General features: G+C 38.5%; 2 protein-coding genes across 6 annotated transcripts in view; one reads left to right on the top strand and one right to left on the bottom strand.

The window, feature by feature from the left end:
• The first annotated feature begins 55 nt into the window (after positions 1–55).
• smcr8b (Smith-Magenis syndrome chromosome region, candidate 8b) lies at positions 56–17,714 on the top strand. 3 transcript variants are annotated; one of them, XM_030128105.1, is made up of 7 exons: positions 56–573; positions 2,795–3,074; positions 5,528–5,940; positions 7,247–7,986; positions 9,960–10,349; positions 13,622–14,126; positions 14,993–17,713. In XM_030128105.1, exons 2-7 carry the CDS (start codon positions 2,886–2,888, stop codon positions 15,441–15,443), a joined length of 2,688 nt encoding a protein of 895 aa, XP_029983965.1. In that variant the 5' UTR covers positions 56–573; positions 2,795–2,885; the 3' UTR covers positions 15,444–17,713. The 3 variants fall into 3 exon arrangements, with proteins under 3 accessions (XP_029983965.1, XP_029983882.1, XP_029983807.1); XM_030128022.1 differs by lacking the exon at positions 56–573 and adding an exon at positions 2,387–2,571 and having other exon boundaries at positions 14,993–17,714; XM_030127947.1 differs by lacking the exon at positions 56–573 and having other exon boundaries at positions 2,387–3,074; positions 14,993–17,714.
• The window catches only part of LOC115414923 (uncharacterized), a 20,739-nt gene continuing 19,584 nt past the window's right edge, over positions 17,105–18,259 (bottom strand). For all 3 annotated transcript variants that reach the window (XM_030128322.1, XM_030128396.1, XM_030128478.1), the window contains one exon: positions 17,105–17,719. Coding sequence is in view for 1 of the 3 variants with exons in the window: in XM_030128396.1 (XP_029984256.1) it covers positions 17,711–17,719 (9 nt within the window). In the remaining 2 variants the exon portion in view is untranslated. The remainder of the gene's footprint in view (positions 17,720–18,259) is intronic.

The following is an 18,259-nucleotide window of genomic DNA, read 5'->3' as shown; positions in this document are numbered from 1 at the left end:
TGTAGGACAACGTTTGATGTCTTAGCTGTGTTTGTGCATTGCAGTCGTAATGCCAACAGTGTGCATTTTCTATTTTTTTTTTTTTTAGGTGTCACAATTAGGCAGTGATTCAATCATTTGTATTTTTTTATCCTTAAATGCAACTTGGCACCTCTTAGAATCTGTTTGTCTGAATGAAAAGTTTGTCAAAATTCAAAAGGTAAATTTGACATTGGGAGCCCTAATACAACATAGGATAACTATAAGGTGAGTGATTAGAAAAAAAAAAGCCATAATCCCTACAAGTACATAATCCCTTGCTTAAAATACTTTGTTGTGACTGCAGATGTAGCTGTCTGCTTTTTGTTGTGGAATTGAATTGTGTGTGGGCATGCGTCAATTTTTTTTCCACTTACATTGATGCATTTTTAGAACTGGAGAAGCAGAGGAGGCCAGTGAATTTACAGCTCATGGTAAATCCTACCCAGTGAACCCCCATTACACACACATCAAACAGAGGACAGCAGGTCAGAGCTGGAGTTCAGACAGCTGTTGGCCTCCAGATGTTCACAGGTTGGACAATGTATGCATCAGGTCAGTACTCAGTAGGTCAGGTCAATATTTTCACTGCAGATACTTGGTAAGAAAGATACCACTGAATTTTGCATTTTACGGAGGTGTGTGGATATTCTCTAATACTATGACAACAGTGTTACGTGCAGTAGCCAAGGTTTAACTGAGAAAATATAAATGGATATAATATAGAACTGCAAATCAAATCACAATCAAAATGTCAGAGACAGGCTGGGGTTTTGAGTCCAGTGAATGTTTGGTTATGTGTTGGACTAACGTGTACTGTAAACTATGAAAGATGCCATGTTTTCTTATTTATTTGTCCATTTATTTATTACACAATTGAAATTTGACATTCTTCTCTCTGTAGCACTTTGAGATTCTGCTGAATGAAAAGTGCTTTATAAATACAATTTATTATTATTATTATTATTATTATTATTATTATTATTATTATTATTATTATTATTATTATTGATGATGATGATGGAATTCTTTATTCAGTCATCACATATTACAACCAGTGTCACCACTACAAACATTACCAACAGGTTAGTGACTGAAAAGGCACAGGCAGAAGCAGAATGCTCATATTAATGCCTGTCCTACATAACAAATTTAGTTACCCAGCATTCAATATAGGAAAAAGAAAAAAACAATACATACAACCAACCAAACAAGCAAAAACATAAAAAAGTGAAACTAAACCAGAAAAATAGAAAACATAACCAACCAAATTAATGGTAATTTAGTGTAGAGTCAAAAATAAATTATTTACTTATTTCTTATTAGATCTTGACAACTGTATCCTTCAAAAATTACCTTATTATTATTAATAATTTTTCTCCAGTCTACTGAAAAAACTACTATTCAAAAATGGTATACATCTAAATTTTATTTGACTTACAAAAAAAAGTTCAAGTCTGTAATTGTTCAGTGACGTACTCTTCCGTAAAAACATTATCCTTTTACTTTGAAAGCATTGACCAGATGTGCAGCTGTTCCTGTGAGTATTATTATTGTGTTTTTACAGCTTTATGTTTTTTGATAAAAATTTAAGTGAATATTTCTATTCAATTCTGTTTTACGGAAGCATAAAGCTTAGGATTTTACTTTGAAAGTGATAACCAGTTGTGTTGGCTATTCGTTTTTCGAGTATTATTACAATTACATATTTAGCAATAAATAAGTGTAGAATTTTAATAGTTGAATGATGTTTTACTAAAGCATAAAACATAAGACGTTATATTTCACTTTGAAAACACTGACCGGGTGTGTGGCTGTTAATTTTAATATTATTAAAGCTTTATATTTGTTTGTTTTTATATTTATATGTTTATTTGTTATTAGTTTGGGTCTTATTAATGCAGTGTTATTAGAGTTATATATTTATTTGATACAAATAAGACAAGAAGCTACAAGTAGGTTAATATTTTACTTTGGAAATTTGACCGGACGTGTCGCCGATAGTGTGAGTATTATTACAGCTCTGTATTTATTTGAGAAAAATAAAAAAGTGCATTGTTTTAATAGTTGAACAATGTTTTACCTGAATATAAAACCTGAGCGTTGATCTTTTACTTTGAAAATGATGACCGGATGTGCGCCTGTCCGTTTGAGAATTATTACAGTATTATAACAGCTTTATTTGATAGAAGTAAAGGAGCGTAATTGTAAGAGTTGAATAATGTTTTACGGAGACTTTCAGCGGTTCAAAAAAATGGACGAAGGTGTGTTTTACCGAGGCATAAAACGTATGCGGCGGTGTTTTACTTTGAAAGCGCAGACCGGATGTGCGGTGGTCCGGTTGGGTCTGACTTGACCCTGCTCCGGTCTGAATCTGAGCCGCAGTTTTCGCAACATAAGCAGCAGCACCGGCGCGTCCCTGACCCGGTGACTGTCACAGAGCAACGGGCTAAAAATGGTATAGAGGAGTCAAAACATGACCCCGACACACGAGTTTAAGGCTGAACCGTAACTTCTAATCTCAAAAAGAGGAAGACCCGGACCCGGACAAAGGTTAGCTAACCGTGTGACCACCGGTCGCGCGCAACTTCAGTTTTTCCGTTAAGTTCAGTTGAATGTTTGTGTCGGAAAAGTCGGATTATTTACGTGTCGAAACGAATAAGAAACTCTTAAATTTTGTTTTGGTGCGGCTTAAAAGTGACTGTGGTAGACTGCGCAACAAGTTTCTCCTGTTGCGGTTGTTTGGTCGTCGTTGAACAGCTGACTACCACAGCAGGCCCTTCGGCTCCGGGACACGGGATGCGTCAGGACCGGGCTCCGTGGGACAAGATCAGATTCTCCATGGGTTGAGTCCTCAGGGGGCGAACATGATCGGGTCACCGGACCTGTTGGCCTTCGCCGGTGCTGAGGGATTTTCGGGTGAAGGGGAGGAGGAGCAGGAGGTTGTGGGTCTGCCTGAGGAGCTCTCCGTCCCGCTGCTCCCTCCGTCCAACCCCTGGAGCTGCTCCGCACAGTTCAACAGAGACTTCATCCTGGTGGCAGAGTTCTCCGAGCAGGTGTGGGCTGGTAACAGATGGTGCAACTAGAAAAAGACTAATGGGAGGGGGAAAAAAAGCCCATTTCTCAAACAGTTTAGAAGTGTAAAACTGTTGAATTAGGTGGAGATCAGGTGATAAAGCAGCATAAAAAGTGGAGAATACCAAACATTAGAGAATAAAATAGTCAAATGAAAGTAATCCAGTGAGATTAGTGCACTAATAACACTCGAATACTGCTGCATCACTTTGATATATTGGATAATAGTATATTTTAGGCTAGATCTGGTTGGATTCAGTAGTAAGTATTCAAGAATTAAGAAGTGTATTTATTTATTTTAATTAATTAGTTTATTTGACAGGGACAATGTACATTCAGATGTTAGAGTCACCCTAAAACCAGGATACATCAGCATCAGTACAATATAAATCACATTCATTCATGAAAAAACCCCACATATCTTGATTAGAAAACGCACTAGGAGCGAGAAATTTAACACAGTGTTTTTATTTATAGCTGGTATTTAAGACCATTTCAAGCCATGTTTTCAAGGTCAAATGCACTGACACCTAGGTAGTTTTTCCTGTCCCAATTTTGGTCCTATTTTTGGCCCCAGTATTTAAAAAAAAAAAATCATTAACTTTGGGATGGCTCAGAGCAAGAGTACATATATATATATATATATATATATATATATATATATATATATATATATATATATATATATATATATAATTTTTTTTTTTTTTTTCATTTATTTTAGGTCATCATTAGGTACAACCTGGGGGGGGTATGTCTACATTTCTCTTTTATTATTGGGTCTAAAAAAGCTGGCAAAGTGCCAGGTACCAAAATAAACCCAGTTTCATAGAAGTACCCATGTAGAAAACAAATGGACAATATGATGCTGTAAGTGTCAATGCATTGTTAGGAGCAGGGGCAACTCTAGACTACAGAGACTGATGTTAGCAGGTCTGATTGTTTAAAAGCCATTTTCTTAAATGAGTTTTAAATGTGTTGAATAAGGGTATTTCCCTGATATTTACAGGTATTGTGTTCCACTCATGAGCAGCTTTAAATGAAAAAGAAAATTGACCAAATGCACTCTTCCTGAATGGAACCATGCAGTGTCCTCTTAATGCACCCCTTGTGTTACGTTATTTGCAAATTAAGTGGAGGAGAAGACAAACTATGGGTGATTTTGAACATTAAACTTAGATTTACATGTCATCATGTTCTCCCCATTAAGAAGCTTGTGTTTTTGTACAATAGCACAGTGGTGGTAACACAGTGGCTTTGTGATCAGTACCTATTGTCATACTGTGGCAAAACTAAATGAGCGCTTTGAAATGTTCTGGTTTTCTGCATGAATTTGTCATAAAAAGTGATGTGATCTGCATTGAAGTCAAAAGTACAGACAGGATGTTCTTCACGTAATACTACACAAGCACTTATAATATTTCATATGTTTTTAACACAACTACAGCTAAATAGTGTCAGTGCTGTACAGATGCAGATCAGATCACAATTTATGATCAGTTCATGCAGACAACTGGGAAATTTCAAAGGATTCACATACTTTTTCTTGTCACTGGTTACAAAGAGTAATGAAATTGTTACAAAAAGGTTGAGTGCAGTCAATAATCTAAAACTGGATTATTTGTGCAAAAATACTGTTACAATAGTTAGACATTATTTTACAACCATGCTTCATTTTTTTGGCCAGAAATATTTACAGGTTTGAGTTACTTTTGCAAAACTCCCAGTTCCTTGAAAACAAGGCCAGGATATTTAATCCTCAGTCTTTTATGTCATTCTAGGTCAAGTGTTTTAATGCTGCTGCCTTTGGTGAGCCTGTATTTTCTGTGGTGGGTGTGTTGTTGCAGTAGATCACACTCTGAGTTTATCTGATCAGGAAGTAAGATTAGGAGGAATTTTGTAACCGAGACCTGTCAACATATGCGAGTGCATCACGACAAAAGCCACACAAAGAATTCTCAACACCTACAAATGAAACTGAGAAATTTTGTCAAGTAATTCCCCAAGAGGAACTCATGGTCCGTACATGAAACTAGTCTTTTTCCAGTTAAGCGTCAGTATGAAGAACTTTGAAAGGTTATGTGTCCTGATTATTTACCCCACATCTTTTACAATTTTTCAGAAAGCAAAACCTTAATTAATTAAATTAATTTGATATATCGGCCAGCCCTAATTGCAGGTTTTAATTTGATCTCTATGAAGTGTCTTATTTATCAAATGGTACATCAGCTGCTGTTCAAACTGGTGCATTTTTGTCAGTTAAAAATTCTTATATTATTGCTTTTTTTTTCTCAAAATTTCATAAATTTTTTTTTTTGAAATATCAGATTTTTCTAAACCTTCAGCGTGCATTATCCATCATCTAACATGCCATTATCCTGATGTATGTGTATTATGTGTTTAATGGTCCTAGTTCTGTGCTGTGTATTTCCAGGTGGGACCCACTCCAGTCTTGACGATTCCAGATGACCCCAGGGTTATTGGCTCATTTGACCTCAACCACTTCTCTGTTCGCATCATGTCCGTGGACTACCAGGCATCTGGCCCAGGCCCAGTTCCGTCCACATCCCCCGGGCCCCGCCTGAATTTCAGCGAGGACTCCAAAGTGATCCTGGGAGATTCAGCTGAGGACGCCTTTGCATACGTTCACCATGTGACCCTGTACGACCTGGAGGCCCGGGGGATGGTGCGTCCGTTCTGCATGGCCTATGTGTGTTCAGACCAGATGAAGCTGATGCAGAATTTTAGTGAACTTTCAACACGCTTCTCTCGGGCATCTGACAGCCTCAAGACTGGAAATAGACAGGCATTTTCTATGGAGCTTCAGGGGAAACTACAGGAACTAGAGTAAGACCCTCAGACTCTATGATGCATTTGCTCTTAGAGAATATGACAATAGTGATCTGTGTTCCGTTCACAAACAGCTGCTCATTTTCACATCTCCCGTGTCATACTCTTCATATAGTTTGGTTTACAAATCCACAACTGAAGACATGCAGGGTTTTCTTTTTATTGAGTAAGATGAAAAAACAGAAAAGTTATCAAATTGGCCATTTCCTTCTGAAAAAATAGTTTTTTCTGTCATTTGCTAAATGTGAGATTTGTGTCATATTTCAATTAGTTTAATTCTAAGTAATGTAATAATATAGGTCCAACAATTTACAAGATGCATTACCTTTAACTATTAAATAATTAGGGACAAAAAGCCCTCAAACCCCCCATAAGTGTAGTGATAATCCTGACAGTAGTTAACCTTTGGTGCATAATGCACCTCAACCACACAACACTTCTTCAATAGGAAGTTATTCATGCTGTCTTAACAATAGTATGAACTTTCTTGCCATAAGTATACTGGGTCACTCATTGTACATGTACAGTGAACAATAAAGTCAACTTGAAGAGCTGCAAAATGTTTTTACTTTGTTTTCTATGTTTTGTACAGTTGCAAAATAACAGAACATGTCAGCTCTATATTGTCTATATTGTCAAACAAATCCAGTAAATATGATTTAGTGTTCTATACTTTTGACAGTTCTATGCAGAATGCTCTGTGGTATTAAAATATAGTGAAACAGAAAGTGGGCAGACATTTTTGATGTTTTAAAGGGGTCATATTTTGTTAAATCCACTTTTATTAGTGTTTGGTACATTTATTTGTGTATTTGGGGACCCCAATAGTTCAAAAAGTTTGAATTTGAAGGCTATCTTTATATTCATTTTGGCAAAAATCGAGCTGATTTCTACAACCTGTTTTATTCCTGCTTAATTTGTTACGTCTATAACTAGTTACGTCACAACATTTGCACATATAAGGTCAAGACTTCAGACAAACATTTCTCTGAGTGCAACATTATTGTTTGTCAGCAGCAGCGGTTCTGGTCCATACTGAAAATATGTCAAACTTCGAGTTGATTACCTAAAATGTTAAGTTGTTGGTTGAACGGGACAGAGCAGCACAGCCAACAGCCTGGAGGGGGCGGGGCCTGAAGTGGCTCATGTGCATTTAAAGGGCCAGCACTCAAAACCACCTTTCTGGTGTCATTACTCAGAAATAGGATTGAAGGTGGACCTGTGGAGTTGAATTAATGAAGAATTCAGACCCAAGTATAGCATTATTACACCTGTAATCTATGTCTGTCTCTGACTGTTTCAGGTTCAAGCGTCTGACTCTAAAACAGGAGGCGGAGCTTTCAGCATCAGCCAATGGTATCAAAGACGTAGGAGAAGATGCTGATGAGCTGGAAGCCATAGAACGCTCCATCCTAACCCACAGAGATCTCCTGCGCCAAGTCACATCTTACCCAAACAGGAAGCTAAAACAGCCCGACTTCCTGCCCTACGACCCCGCTGACTCCCTCCCTGATATGTCATTTCTTCCTCCTGAGCCCCATCCTTTGCCCTCCACCCCTTGCAGATCGGAGCACCACCTGAAGCCTCTGCAGGAGCTCTGCAATGCCTACTTCCTGTCCCTGATGAAGGAGCAGCTGGCAGACACCGAGCGCCGCCTCCGTGGGGACAGGAGCGTCCTGGGTACAGCTCGTGTTATCAGCTCTCTGTCCAAGAGGCTCACACTCACCAACTTCCTGTTTGAGCTCTGGACTCGAGATGATGGAGAGGAGGAGGAGGAGGAGGAGAGGGAGTGCCTGGAGGCAGAGCTTCACCGGACCACAGGGGCAAAAAGAGGTATTGATGCATTTCAAGCAGAGCCAGTGAGTCTGGAGTCCTTCTGCTCCTGTGTGGAGGAGATCCCAATTAAACTGGAGCCAGTGACCTCTGACCCCAGTGTTTCCACGGAGATGACGGGTAGTGTGAGCAGCAGCGACAGCATTGAGGTGCTTGGGACAGAGAAGTCTTATCGGACACAGCATGCCGCCGCTGGATGTGACAGCAGAGGTACAGTTCATCCCACTGAGATGTTCCTCTGACAGATGAAGATGTTTTATCATTTACAGCTTGTACTGTCAGTGTTTAGTTTTATCTACCACAAACTCAACACTTGAATAATTCATGTACTGAACAGAGGCAGCAGTAAAAGTGGAATTTGACAGATTAATTATTAATGAAAACAGCTGTCAGAAAAGGCAAAAGGAGGAGGAAGAGGAATGAAAGAGGGGAACAAAGGTAAAAGGGGATGTCAGAAACACTGATGTGGAAAGTGAAACAAAGACACCATGTTATTTTACAGAGTTAACTGAGGACGCATGAACATTTTGGATGTCAGCCCTTCTGTGAGGAAATGGAGGCACAGGATAGAATTGTATCAACTTAAATAGTGCATTTTTACCCCAGCCCCCCAAGGGGAGGCAAGGGGTATTGTTTTTGGTTCATTTTTTTTGTTACGATGGCATATTAGGGCCACATAAGAAAATAAAAAGGCTTGTCACTACGAGAATGAAGTCCTAATACAATGAGAATAAAGTCGTAGTTTTTAAAAAACTCATTATTTAACGAAAATAATGTGTACTTTTATGAGATTAAAGTCATAATATTTTAAAAATAAATTCGACAGTTTCTGGTTACAAGCAGCAACTTTCACTTTTGTTGGACTGGACGAACCCCAAATGAAAGTATAACCTCACAAAACGTTCCAAGTTCTCCATTATGGGTCGACTTTATTCTCGTAAATTATGATATTTTTCCCACCTGTTTGTATTTTCATAATATTATGGCTTTATTCTTGAAATATTACTTTAATCTCATAAAAGCACGACTTTATTTTCATTAAAAAAGGAGTTTTTTAAAACTACAACTTTATTCTCATTATTCTCAAAGTATTATGACTTTATTCTTGTAGTGACATTTGTTTTTATTTTCTTGTGGCTGTAATACGCCGTCATAATTTGTTAACACTTTAGCAGCAAAATTATTGGTTGAATTCATACCAAATTAGGTTTATAGATTGCCAGTGACCCAGAATAGATCTGATTACATTTTGGGAAAAGTAGGTCAAAGTTCAAATTTGTAAGGATTTTTTAAAAACCTTTTTTCATCTCCCATTTACTTATTATGGGCAAAATTTCAAATGTCTATAAAACATCAATTTTGTTTCAATTTACTTCAAATTTGGCACATGTATAGAGGCAATTCATATGCTGACATCAACACATGCATAGACATGATGACATCAGCTGGATTCATGCCAAAATAAGCTACAATACCTGGAAGAGGTGGGGTTTGTTGTGCCTGGCATCGCTTGTTACCTTCTGTCTCCTTAATGTCAGTGAATCCACAACACTACCACACTCACACTGAACCTGTAAACTGCAGCCTTTTACAATTACACAACTGAACAGGTACACACTACAGTTTGATAAACTGTGCAGCTTTAACTTGCACTCAGTTTGGCCTTAAATGGATCCTTATGAAAGGTTTATACACAGCCTGTCTAAAAAAAGGTCACCACCTGGATTTAATGAGTGAGCAGCAGTGATTAATATGTTTCAGCAGCAGCAAGTTCTTTAACCCTGCATCCATCAGTTTGTAGAGAGAATAAATAATGGACCATGTTTCAATGGAGAAAGGTCATGTGGTCTGATGAGTCCAGACTGACCCTGTTCCAGAGTGATGGGTGCATCAGGGTGAGGAGAGGTGGATGAAATGATTACCCATCGTGCTAAGTGCCTTCAGTACAAGCCTGTGGGTGAAATGTTATGATCTGGTCTATGTCTCAGTTCAGACATGTTATATGTTCAAAACATTATGGAAACAAATACTAAACATTGGTTCAGCTCTTTTCTCTCAGGTCTTCATTATTTTCATCTTTATTGGTTGGGACTGTGTTTGTATTGTAATGACAGGTGCATGTGTTGCTCCTATCAGCTGTAAAAATGAATATCATGTTGTCTTCATGTCATGGTCTTCTGCAGATGCTCCAGCCATAGTGATGGACTCTCCTCTCAGGCGTGTGGCAGCAGATGCAGGCGTCAGGCGTGTGCGAGCGTACGCCAGACGTGCCAACAGTGAGGACAGCATCGAAGTCCTGAGCACCACTGAGTCCATCTTTCCTGACGACCTCACCTCCATCACAGAGGAAGAGGCCGAGAACCAGCCCATGAGTAACGGCTTCGACAACCACAAAGACTCACCGATGGAGGAGAAATATGACGACGCCTGTAAAGCCGAGGAGCCAATCACAGAGGAAACACCTGATCATGAGCACAAGGTCAACATCAAACAGAATCCAGTACCTGATGTTCTGAAGACCACTCACATCCATGAAGACAGAAGACATGACACAATGTCCAGGCTACTGCAAGGTAACACATCTGCTGCACTTGTAATGTGTCTACATCAGGCTCCATTTGGATAAAGGCCAAAGCTAATTATTTTCATTTTTGTTGTCATTCACTCACATTCAGCTTGTTCTCAGATGTGAACAGTAACAGTTAACATTAGTAATGTAGCATCTTTCATGCAAACATTCAACCCAAATTCCTCACATATTAAAACAACACAAAAACAAAAGAAAAACAAAGATAAACAACAGTGATTAAGAACTATGGCTGTAACATTATTCCAAATGTTATTGTCTTATGAAATTACATAATAATTTGCTTCTAATGATGGTCAAAGATATCATCAAATATCCCGTTAACCACTGGCAGGCTGTGAATGTCACACCTAGACATTCCTACCCAACTCAGTACATCTTTTAAAGGGGTCATATTTTGCTAAACTCACTTTTATTTAGTCTGGTACATTTATTTGTGTATTTGGATCCTAATAGTTCATAAAGTTTGAATTTGAACCCTCCAGGTGCTGCAAAGCTATCTTTATATTCATTTTGGCAGAAATCGAGTGGATTTCTACAACCTCTTTTAATTCCTTCTTAATTTGTTGCGTCTATAACTAGTCACATCTCGACATTTGCACATACAAGGTCAAGACTTCCGATGAACATTTCTCAGAGTACGGAGAAATGGGACAGAGCAGCACGGTCAACAACCTGGAGGGGGTGGGGCCTGAAGTGGCCCATGTGCATTTAAAGGGCCAGCGCTCACAATGACCTTTCTGGTGTCATTACTCAGAAATAGGGTTGAAGATGGACCTGTGGAGTTGAATTAATGAAGAATTCAGACCCAAGCATTGCATTTACAGTTTATTTAGACCACAAGAAAATGTTTAAAATGTATAATTCCATTTAAAAAAGCAAAATATGACCCCTTTAATATCAATACTATACCATCAATACTATACAAAAATACATTATAACAGTGTGTTGCATCAGACAGGTATTTCACATGGCAAGAATGAATGTCATTACTTAAGAAACTCGATGAACAGAACTCAGCAGGTCTCCTTTTACTACAGCCACAGCTGCACTATGTATATCACCTCAAGCACAATCAGCAATATTTACTGAATAAAATGACAAAATCATACAAATGTTCATGAAATATATTATACTCACTAAACGTGCTGCTTATTGTTTAGTCTTGTCCGTGACCAAATCCATTTATGTTTATGTTTATGCATTTAGCAGATGCTTTTTTCCAAAGTGACTTACAGGGGGAAACCAATCACATCACTCAATCAATCAAATTTTATTTATATAGCGCCAGATCACAGCAAAAAAGTTATCTCATGACACTTTATATATAGAGTTGGTCAAAACCAGACTCTAAGCCAATTTACAGAAACCCAACATTTGTTCTCTTCTGTCGGTCATTGTGGGTTGGGAAAACCGATATTAAATGAAAACCATTGCATTTGATCTTATGCAAGTTGCTATAGATGTGGTTTGCTAGCTGAATTTTCTCTGATTAGTATATAGTAGTATTGACCTTCAATCAAATGACTAGACAAAGCCAAGTTAATTTACATGTTAGATCCCCCCATGTGGCTAAGGTGAAATCTGATTGGTTTATAGCAACAGGTTCATTCCACTCTTTTGACGCTACAGAAGCTGCTCTGTTGATTCTGAGCCTCAAGGCAAATTTATTTTACCAGACAACATATGATGGATAAAATATGATTGGACAAATGCTCTAACGTACACTCACACTGTTGGTGAAACCAAGAGAAAAGCTAAGATATAAAGAGAACAGACTGTTAGTAATACTTTAATACATATTCATGAAACAAATATAAAAATGTAGAGTGTAAATGTAGGTCAGTGATTCTTTAGGTGAGCAGAGAAGGGCCTCTCTAGCCCTGACAGCCCACCACTGGCATTTACATTACAGGTAACACAGATGTTACAGGCATTTATTTCACAACACTCAAAGTACAACAGATGCCACTAAACAAGATGTGAATAAAACTATTGGGTATTTTACTGGGATATGTCTTGAACTTTTATTGTGAAAAGTAATTACAGAAGCAGTAGTTCTGTAATGCTCAACAGTTGGCTATGTCAGCTGTTGTTTGAATGTACAGATACTAATTGCAGACAATACAAACTGTTTTTAATTTCTTTGCTGTTCTGATAATCAGAGGCAGTGTGATCCAGTCATGGAGTGTAAAAACACAGAGTACAACAATAATCCAGCATTCCCTGAGTAGATCCTGTCCAAATATTACTTAATTCTTAACTAAACTACAAATCCCCCGGTCCACCAGAGTGAAATGAAGGAGAGATTGAAAATGAAAGATATCGTCAGATTCAATAAACAAGCTTTGAGAGGCAGCAGGTTATGAACTGAACTGATTCCAACATAAGAAATGAACACTCTTCATTCACTATCAGTCATTGAAAATGATGAGCTTGAAAAAACCTGCAAACTCAAGTTCTCACTTGACAAATGAAAATGCATTACTAGAAGAGACAGCAGTGATACAGAAGGAAATCAAATTAAACTGAAAGACACAATGCAACACTAAATAAACAAAATTAAAAACCAGCCCTCTGCAAAATCAGCAGTTTTGGTTTCCAGTTATCTTAATGGTTGATAGTAAACAACAGTATGAGACCATTACTAAACAACTGTATTTAATGTCATGTATTATATCGGCTTGTCTCAAAATACCTGAAAAATAATTGCAAAGTAAAAACAAATGTTAAACTAGTCATCGAGAAAGTAAAACTTGTGAAATGAACTGAATTTGAACAAATCAAAAACCAAACTGACAATAAAAATATTCTGTACATTCATTTATTTCAGGCACTTTGTCTTAATTTACCTGTAAAATGACTTTTTTGCCATTTTATGAGAAGATAATTATTTACTTTCTTGATTTTTATAGTTTTTTTAGTCTATTTTTTATTTGATTTGAGACTTTTCTCAGCTTAGCAACTGTAGCTAACAACGCTACTCACAAAAAGACCTCATGAAACTAGTAAAAAACCTGGTGTTAGACAAACAGGCATGTTTTGCCCAACTCAACAGGTCAGCTTTGCCGACACTATACAGTTAAATATCTATAGTAAACACAGGACCAGTGTGAGGATTCAGTGACAGATGTTTACAACTAATCTGTTTGGGTATTTTTACCATTTAATTTTTATCATTGACTGACAAATCTTCACAACATCCATCCAGTGTACCTGAATGATCCTGTGGTTTTTCCTGAACCTCCTCCCACACAGCTGAAGACGTTGTGGATTCAACTCCTCACTGGTCTGATGCTCAGACATTGCCTTTGGTCCCAGACCTCCATGTGAACTTTGCCCCTCTCACGTCCCTGTCAGTGGTGGGTCGCTGGTCTCAACCTGCCGCTCCGGTCCGCATGCTGAGCGTGGACGAAACATCTGAATGCACCAGCTTCAACAGCTCCTCGGACCCCCCCTCCCCCACACAGAACATCAGCAACAACAGCCCTGTAGAGAGGAAGAGGAGGAGAAGGAAAGCCGGACTCCGAGCCCTCAGGTTCCTCAAACAGAACTCATTCTCCCAGCATGCAGTGTTTTGTCTAATGAGTGGACGGCCGCTGGTTGTCATTGGAGGCGATGAAGGTCTGTTGAGGAAACACGTGGACGCTCTGACCCTGTTCCTACCCGCACCTGGGGCTGATGGGAGTGCCGTGATGCCATGTTTGACCACAGCCCTTCAGCTGACAGACCTGCTCACATGGAGACTCATAGGCTTACACAGGTACGCAGAATAGCAACACATTAGGAATATTAGGAACTAGTGTGTTGACCTGTGGGGAACCGCGGGTTCTAGATCCTCTGATCCAGTTCATTCCTTTACTTTCCTGGTAAATTCTACTGGCATTTTCAGTTGAATAACCTCTCAGCTGGCATGTCTTGTTTCTGCACATGAAATTTGACACCATGGCAACGTGGCCCTATTGTTTATTTGTTGCTAAGTACACCACTTCAATGATGACTGATTTGGGGCATAGCAACGTGATTGTTGCTATGTTGCTACTGTTGTCTTCCAAAATTACTAATATCTCCCAAAATATTGATCCTATCAACTCAGCATTTTTGCTAGTCTGTTCCTTGACCAAAAATACATATGTACGCCAAACTGCAGCAGGTAGCTTTTTGCAGATTTTGTGTGAATTCTCAGACACACAGACATACATACATGCACACACACACACACAGAGGCCACTTGGCTTTTATAATATAATGAATTTCACTTGTAACACACGTCACAGATCTCAAAGACAGATCTCAAAGTGCTATGAGACAGGATGCAAGAAATCAAAAACCATTAACAGAAATTATGCAATTTCTCACTATTCTCATCCCTTAGGTTGAAAATTCTTATATAGGAAGAGTAAATAAAAACATGTACACTTTACAAAAAATAAACTTCAGTTGTGATATCGAAATTAACAGCGAAGAAGTGGGGCAAGATTTTCTCCAGCTCTTTATTTTTCATGAGAATAGCCTCACTAAATGCCAGACTTCCAGATTGCTTTTGGTTGTACATGTGAAACATCTACATGTTTTGCTTTCTTTTTTTTACGCTGTAAACTCAGCGTCCAGGTGTCTTCTTTCTTTCAGATCAGCGTCCAGCTCTTTGTCTGGTATTCTTCACTCTCTGACTCGTTACAGCCGTTACGTGGCCGTGCTGGATCTGGACCAGAGGACTCTACGCTGTCCGTCGTACTCCGGCTCCCTGCTCAGCCGACTGGCTGACCCTCACACCGCCATCAGCCGAGGCATCACCTACCTGCTGCATCTGGAGAGCTGCCTGACCGCACTGCAAAACTATGCGCTCTTATATACATTCAGTACCGGGTTTCAACATGTGGACGCAGCTGGAACAAGTGACGGCGCAGAGGAAGGAGAGGACTGTCTGTTAACGCCAAGATTCTGCAGCACCAACAGCGATCTGACAGTCATGCGTTTCCTGTCTGATGTCATGAAACAGCGCCATGCGGGACGTGGCCCTCCGGTTTTAAGATTTTCATACAGCTCAGTGCAGCTTCACAAAAATACAGCTGCAACATAGTTCAAACATGGACAAAAACAATCATGAAATGTTCAAGCAAATCCACAGGGTTCTCTGTCCGACACTGGGAACATTTAACAAACGTGCATGGTTGTATTTGCAGTGTTGTGCAAACTTAATATTTATGTTTGGTTCTTCCTCCGTCATGCACCAAATGCTGGACTCGAGTGCACTTTAAGACTTTAAATGCTGATTATTGTTTGACGCCACAGAATCATATATGAAGACTAAGATAATGCCTAACTCAAAGATTACTGTTGAAACTGGTATGGTACTGTAGGGGAAAGCTGGAGACTGTTTATTGTCTGTTACCTGGCAACCACATTCATCTGTCTAATTTGCTTTGTAGAGTGCATTTGTACCCTTCTCCCACTCATTTCTACACCATCAGAGGTAGTTGTCCAGTATTGGGGGGGGTTTGAATACAGTGACTGAGGAGCAGCTGTGGAGTACGTCTGAACGACCAAAACAGCAGCTACTGATGTCAACACTCTTCTGAATCTGCAGTCACATCAAGGTCATATCAGGTGAACTGGACTGTACATTTTTTTCTCTGGAACAATCTGCTTTGACATTAACATATTTATCATTTCATGTTATTGTAGTTTAAAGCTGCAGGATACTGAAATTAAGTGTAAAAGCAGCACTCTCCTTTCTGTCCAAATCAAAAGACATGAAACGACATTGAGCCCATTTACATGACTGAAAATCTGATAACAGAGTAATCAGATAATTAATAATCAGATTGATGCGTTTACTTGCACTTCAAAAATGCAATAATCGAAAAACAGATGTTTCAGTCCATTATCAGATTTCTATCGGGGTCTATACGCATGTAGTGACAGTAGACTCAAACTTCCTATTAGTGTCTTCTGCTCACATTCGACTACATGACTTTCTCTGTTTTTTCTTACTTTTTTTTTTTTTTTAACTGATTTACTGATCTGATTTTTCACAATCAGATAAATCTTATTACATTATGTTGTTTACATGAGCACTTGAATAATTTGATAACTCCTGAAACTGGATAATTATCAGATTTTTAATGTGCATGTAAACGGGCTCTGTTATAATACACAATCCAGTTACAGCTGTCAATCACATATTTAACAACCCCCCCCCCCCCCCCCAACCTGATCCTCTGATTGGCCAAAACCTTTCATCACTAAGCTTTTCTATAGCCTCCAAGTCGACTCGAGAAGATGCTCAAGTCTAGTTACCTCTGACCACTTGAACAATATGCTGAATTTTTTTTTTTTTGCAGTGAAACAAAAAAGTAGAGTACATAAGGGTTTCATTCTCCTAAGAACTGAAAATGAACAAAGAGGCTCCAGACTAATTCCCGATGGAGGATTAGTCTGGTGGTGCCAGGTTAATGACCTGTTGTTCTGTTATTTAACCAGCTGATGGTTGAGACGCAACTAAAAGTCCTACGTTATGCTTCCGAGCAGAGCTGCACACAGAAGACAAAAAAAATGGTAACTTCAGATTAACATTTCATTTGATCAACAATAAAGTTTAGACTGAACTTCATCAGTTGCAGTGGAAAAGTTTAAGGAGTGGAGAAACCAGGAGAACAATCAAACTATGCAAATATCAGATTTAGGGAAGCCTCTACAGATTATTTACTGAATTTTCTTGAGTCAAAAATAATGCTGTGCTATCAGATCACCAGTTAATTGTTGCAGCTTTAACTGTTTGAGCCTCACTATTGCTTTAGGAATCAAAACTATGAACCACGGTTAATAAATGACAGAGCAACAGTCTCCTGCTGTTTGACACTGGATTTCAGTTTTAATACATTTATGAGCCCATTTCAATGCACGTACTGTATACCCCGCTTCAATTAAAAATTATTTCTGCGTCTCTGGGACATTAAAGCCACCACAAACACAAATGTCTAATTTACAGAACCATTGAATGTTTTATTTGTCGTCTTCTGTTACATAATAAACATTGTAATAGAAGTGACTATATGGAAAAATATTCTAAATGATCGTTGCTGTCCAAAAAAAGGGTTTAAAAATTTAACAGTAAGACCTTCAGCAGACGATGAAGCAATGAGACAGCATTATAAAGTGTCTGTATAGTTGAAAAAAAAAACATAATGTGTTTAGAGTCTCGGCAGTGTGCAATGAACTGGTGTCATCGGTTGTCTTATGCTCACACATTACTGTCACTTCAGTTTCCTCATCACTGTCAACTGGAGCGAGTGCAAATTGTTTCAGGACATCCACCGATCCATCTCCATTAGCGATGAGATCCAGCTAGAAGCACTAAAAAAACAAAAACAGACAGAAGTATTACTTCAGCTGGCAAAAGCTGATTATCACTGTGATAGATTGAGGCAAAAAGGTTTATTTCAACAGCAAAAGACGATGTGTTTTTGCTTTTTGTGCAATAAATACAATCACTCACATGATCACAGCCCTAAAAACAGTAAAGTTCATTGTCAAAATGATTCTAAAATGTTTGCTTTTTGTACTTAAACTGCATTATGATGCTTACTCGTGATTAAACACATCCATTCTGCTGATAATAGACAAATTAGCTATTTATGGGTGAAAATGGCTCATTTCCTGTTTCATCTTCAGTCTTGTCACTGTTATTCTCTTTGTGGTTCATTTAATGCTCAGTCAGTAAAACCTAGATTTTCAGGGAACTAAAGCCACTTTACTGCAGTTCAGGATCAACCAATTTGTCAAAAAATCTGCAAATTGTAGAATGTTTACTGTACGTTGTTGGAGCTGGATAATAAAAGCTGACCTACAATTACTGCTATTGTGTGGTTTGTTAAATAGATGCTTCACTGCTCA

The sequence above is a fragment of the Sphaeramia orbicularis genome, chromosome 1 (genome assembly GCF_902148855.1).
Source record: "Sphaeramia orbicularis chromosome 1, fSphaOr1.1, whole genome shotgun sequence".
Lineage (NCBI taxonomy): Eukaryota > Metazoa > Chordata > Actinopteri > Kurtiformes > Apogonidae > Sphaeramia > Sphaeramia orbicularis.
The sequence above is the reverse complement of the archived record's forward strand: the minus strand, read 5'-3'. Positions and strand labels throughout refer to the sequence as shown.

Excerpts from the sequence above, each read along its gene's own strand:
- smcr8b (XM_030128022.1), top strand. The coding sequence starts at position 2,886 with ATGATCGGGTCACCGGACCTGTTGGCCTTCGCCGGTGCTGAGGGATTT. Across the intron at positions 3,075-5,527 it reads TGGCAGAGTTCTCCGAGCAG|GTGGGACCCACTCCAGTCTT; the intron begins GTGTGGGCTGGT and ends GTGTATTTCCAG. Across the intron at positions 10,350-13,621 it reads AATGTCCAGGCTACTGCAAG|CTGAAGACGTTGTGGATTCA; the intron begins GTAACACATCTG and ends CCTCCCACACAG.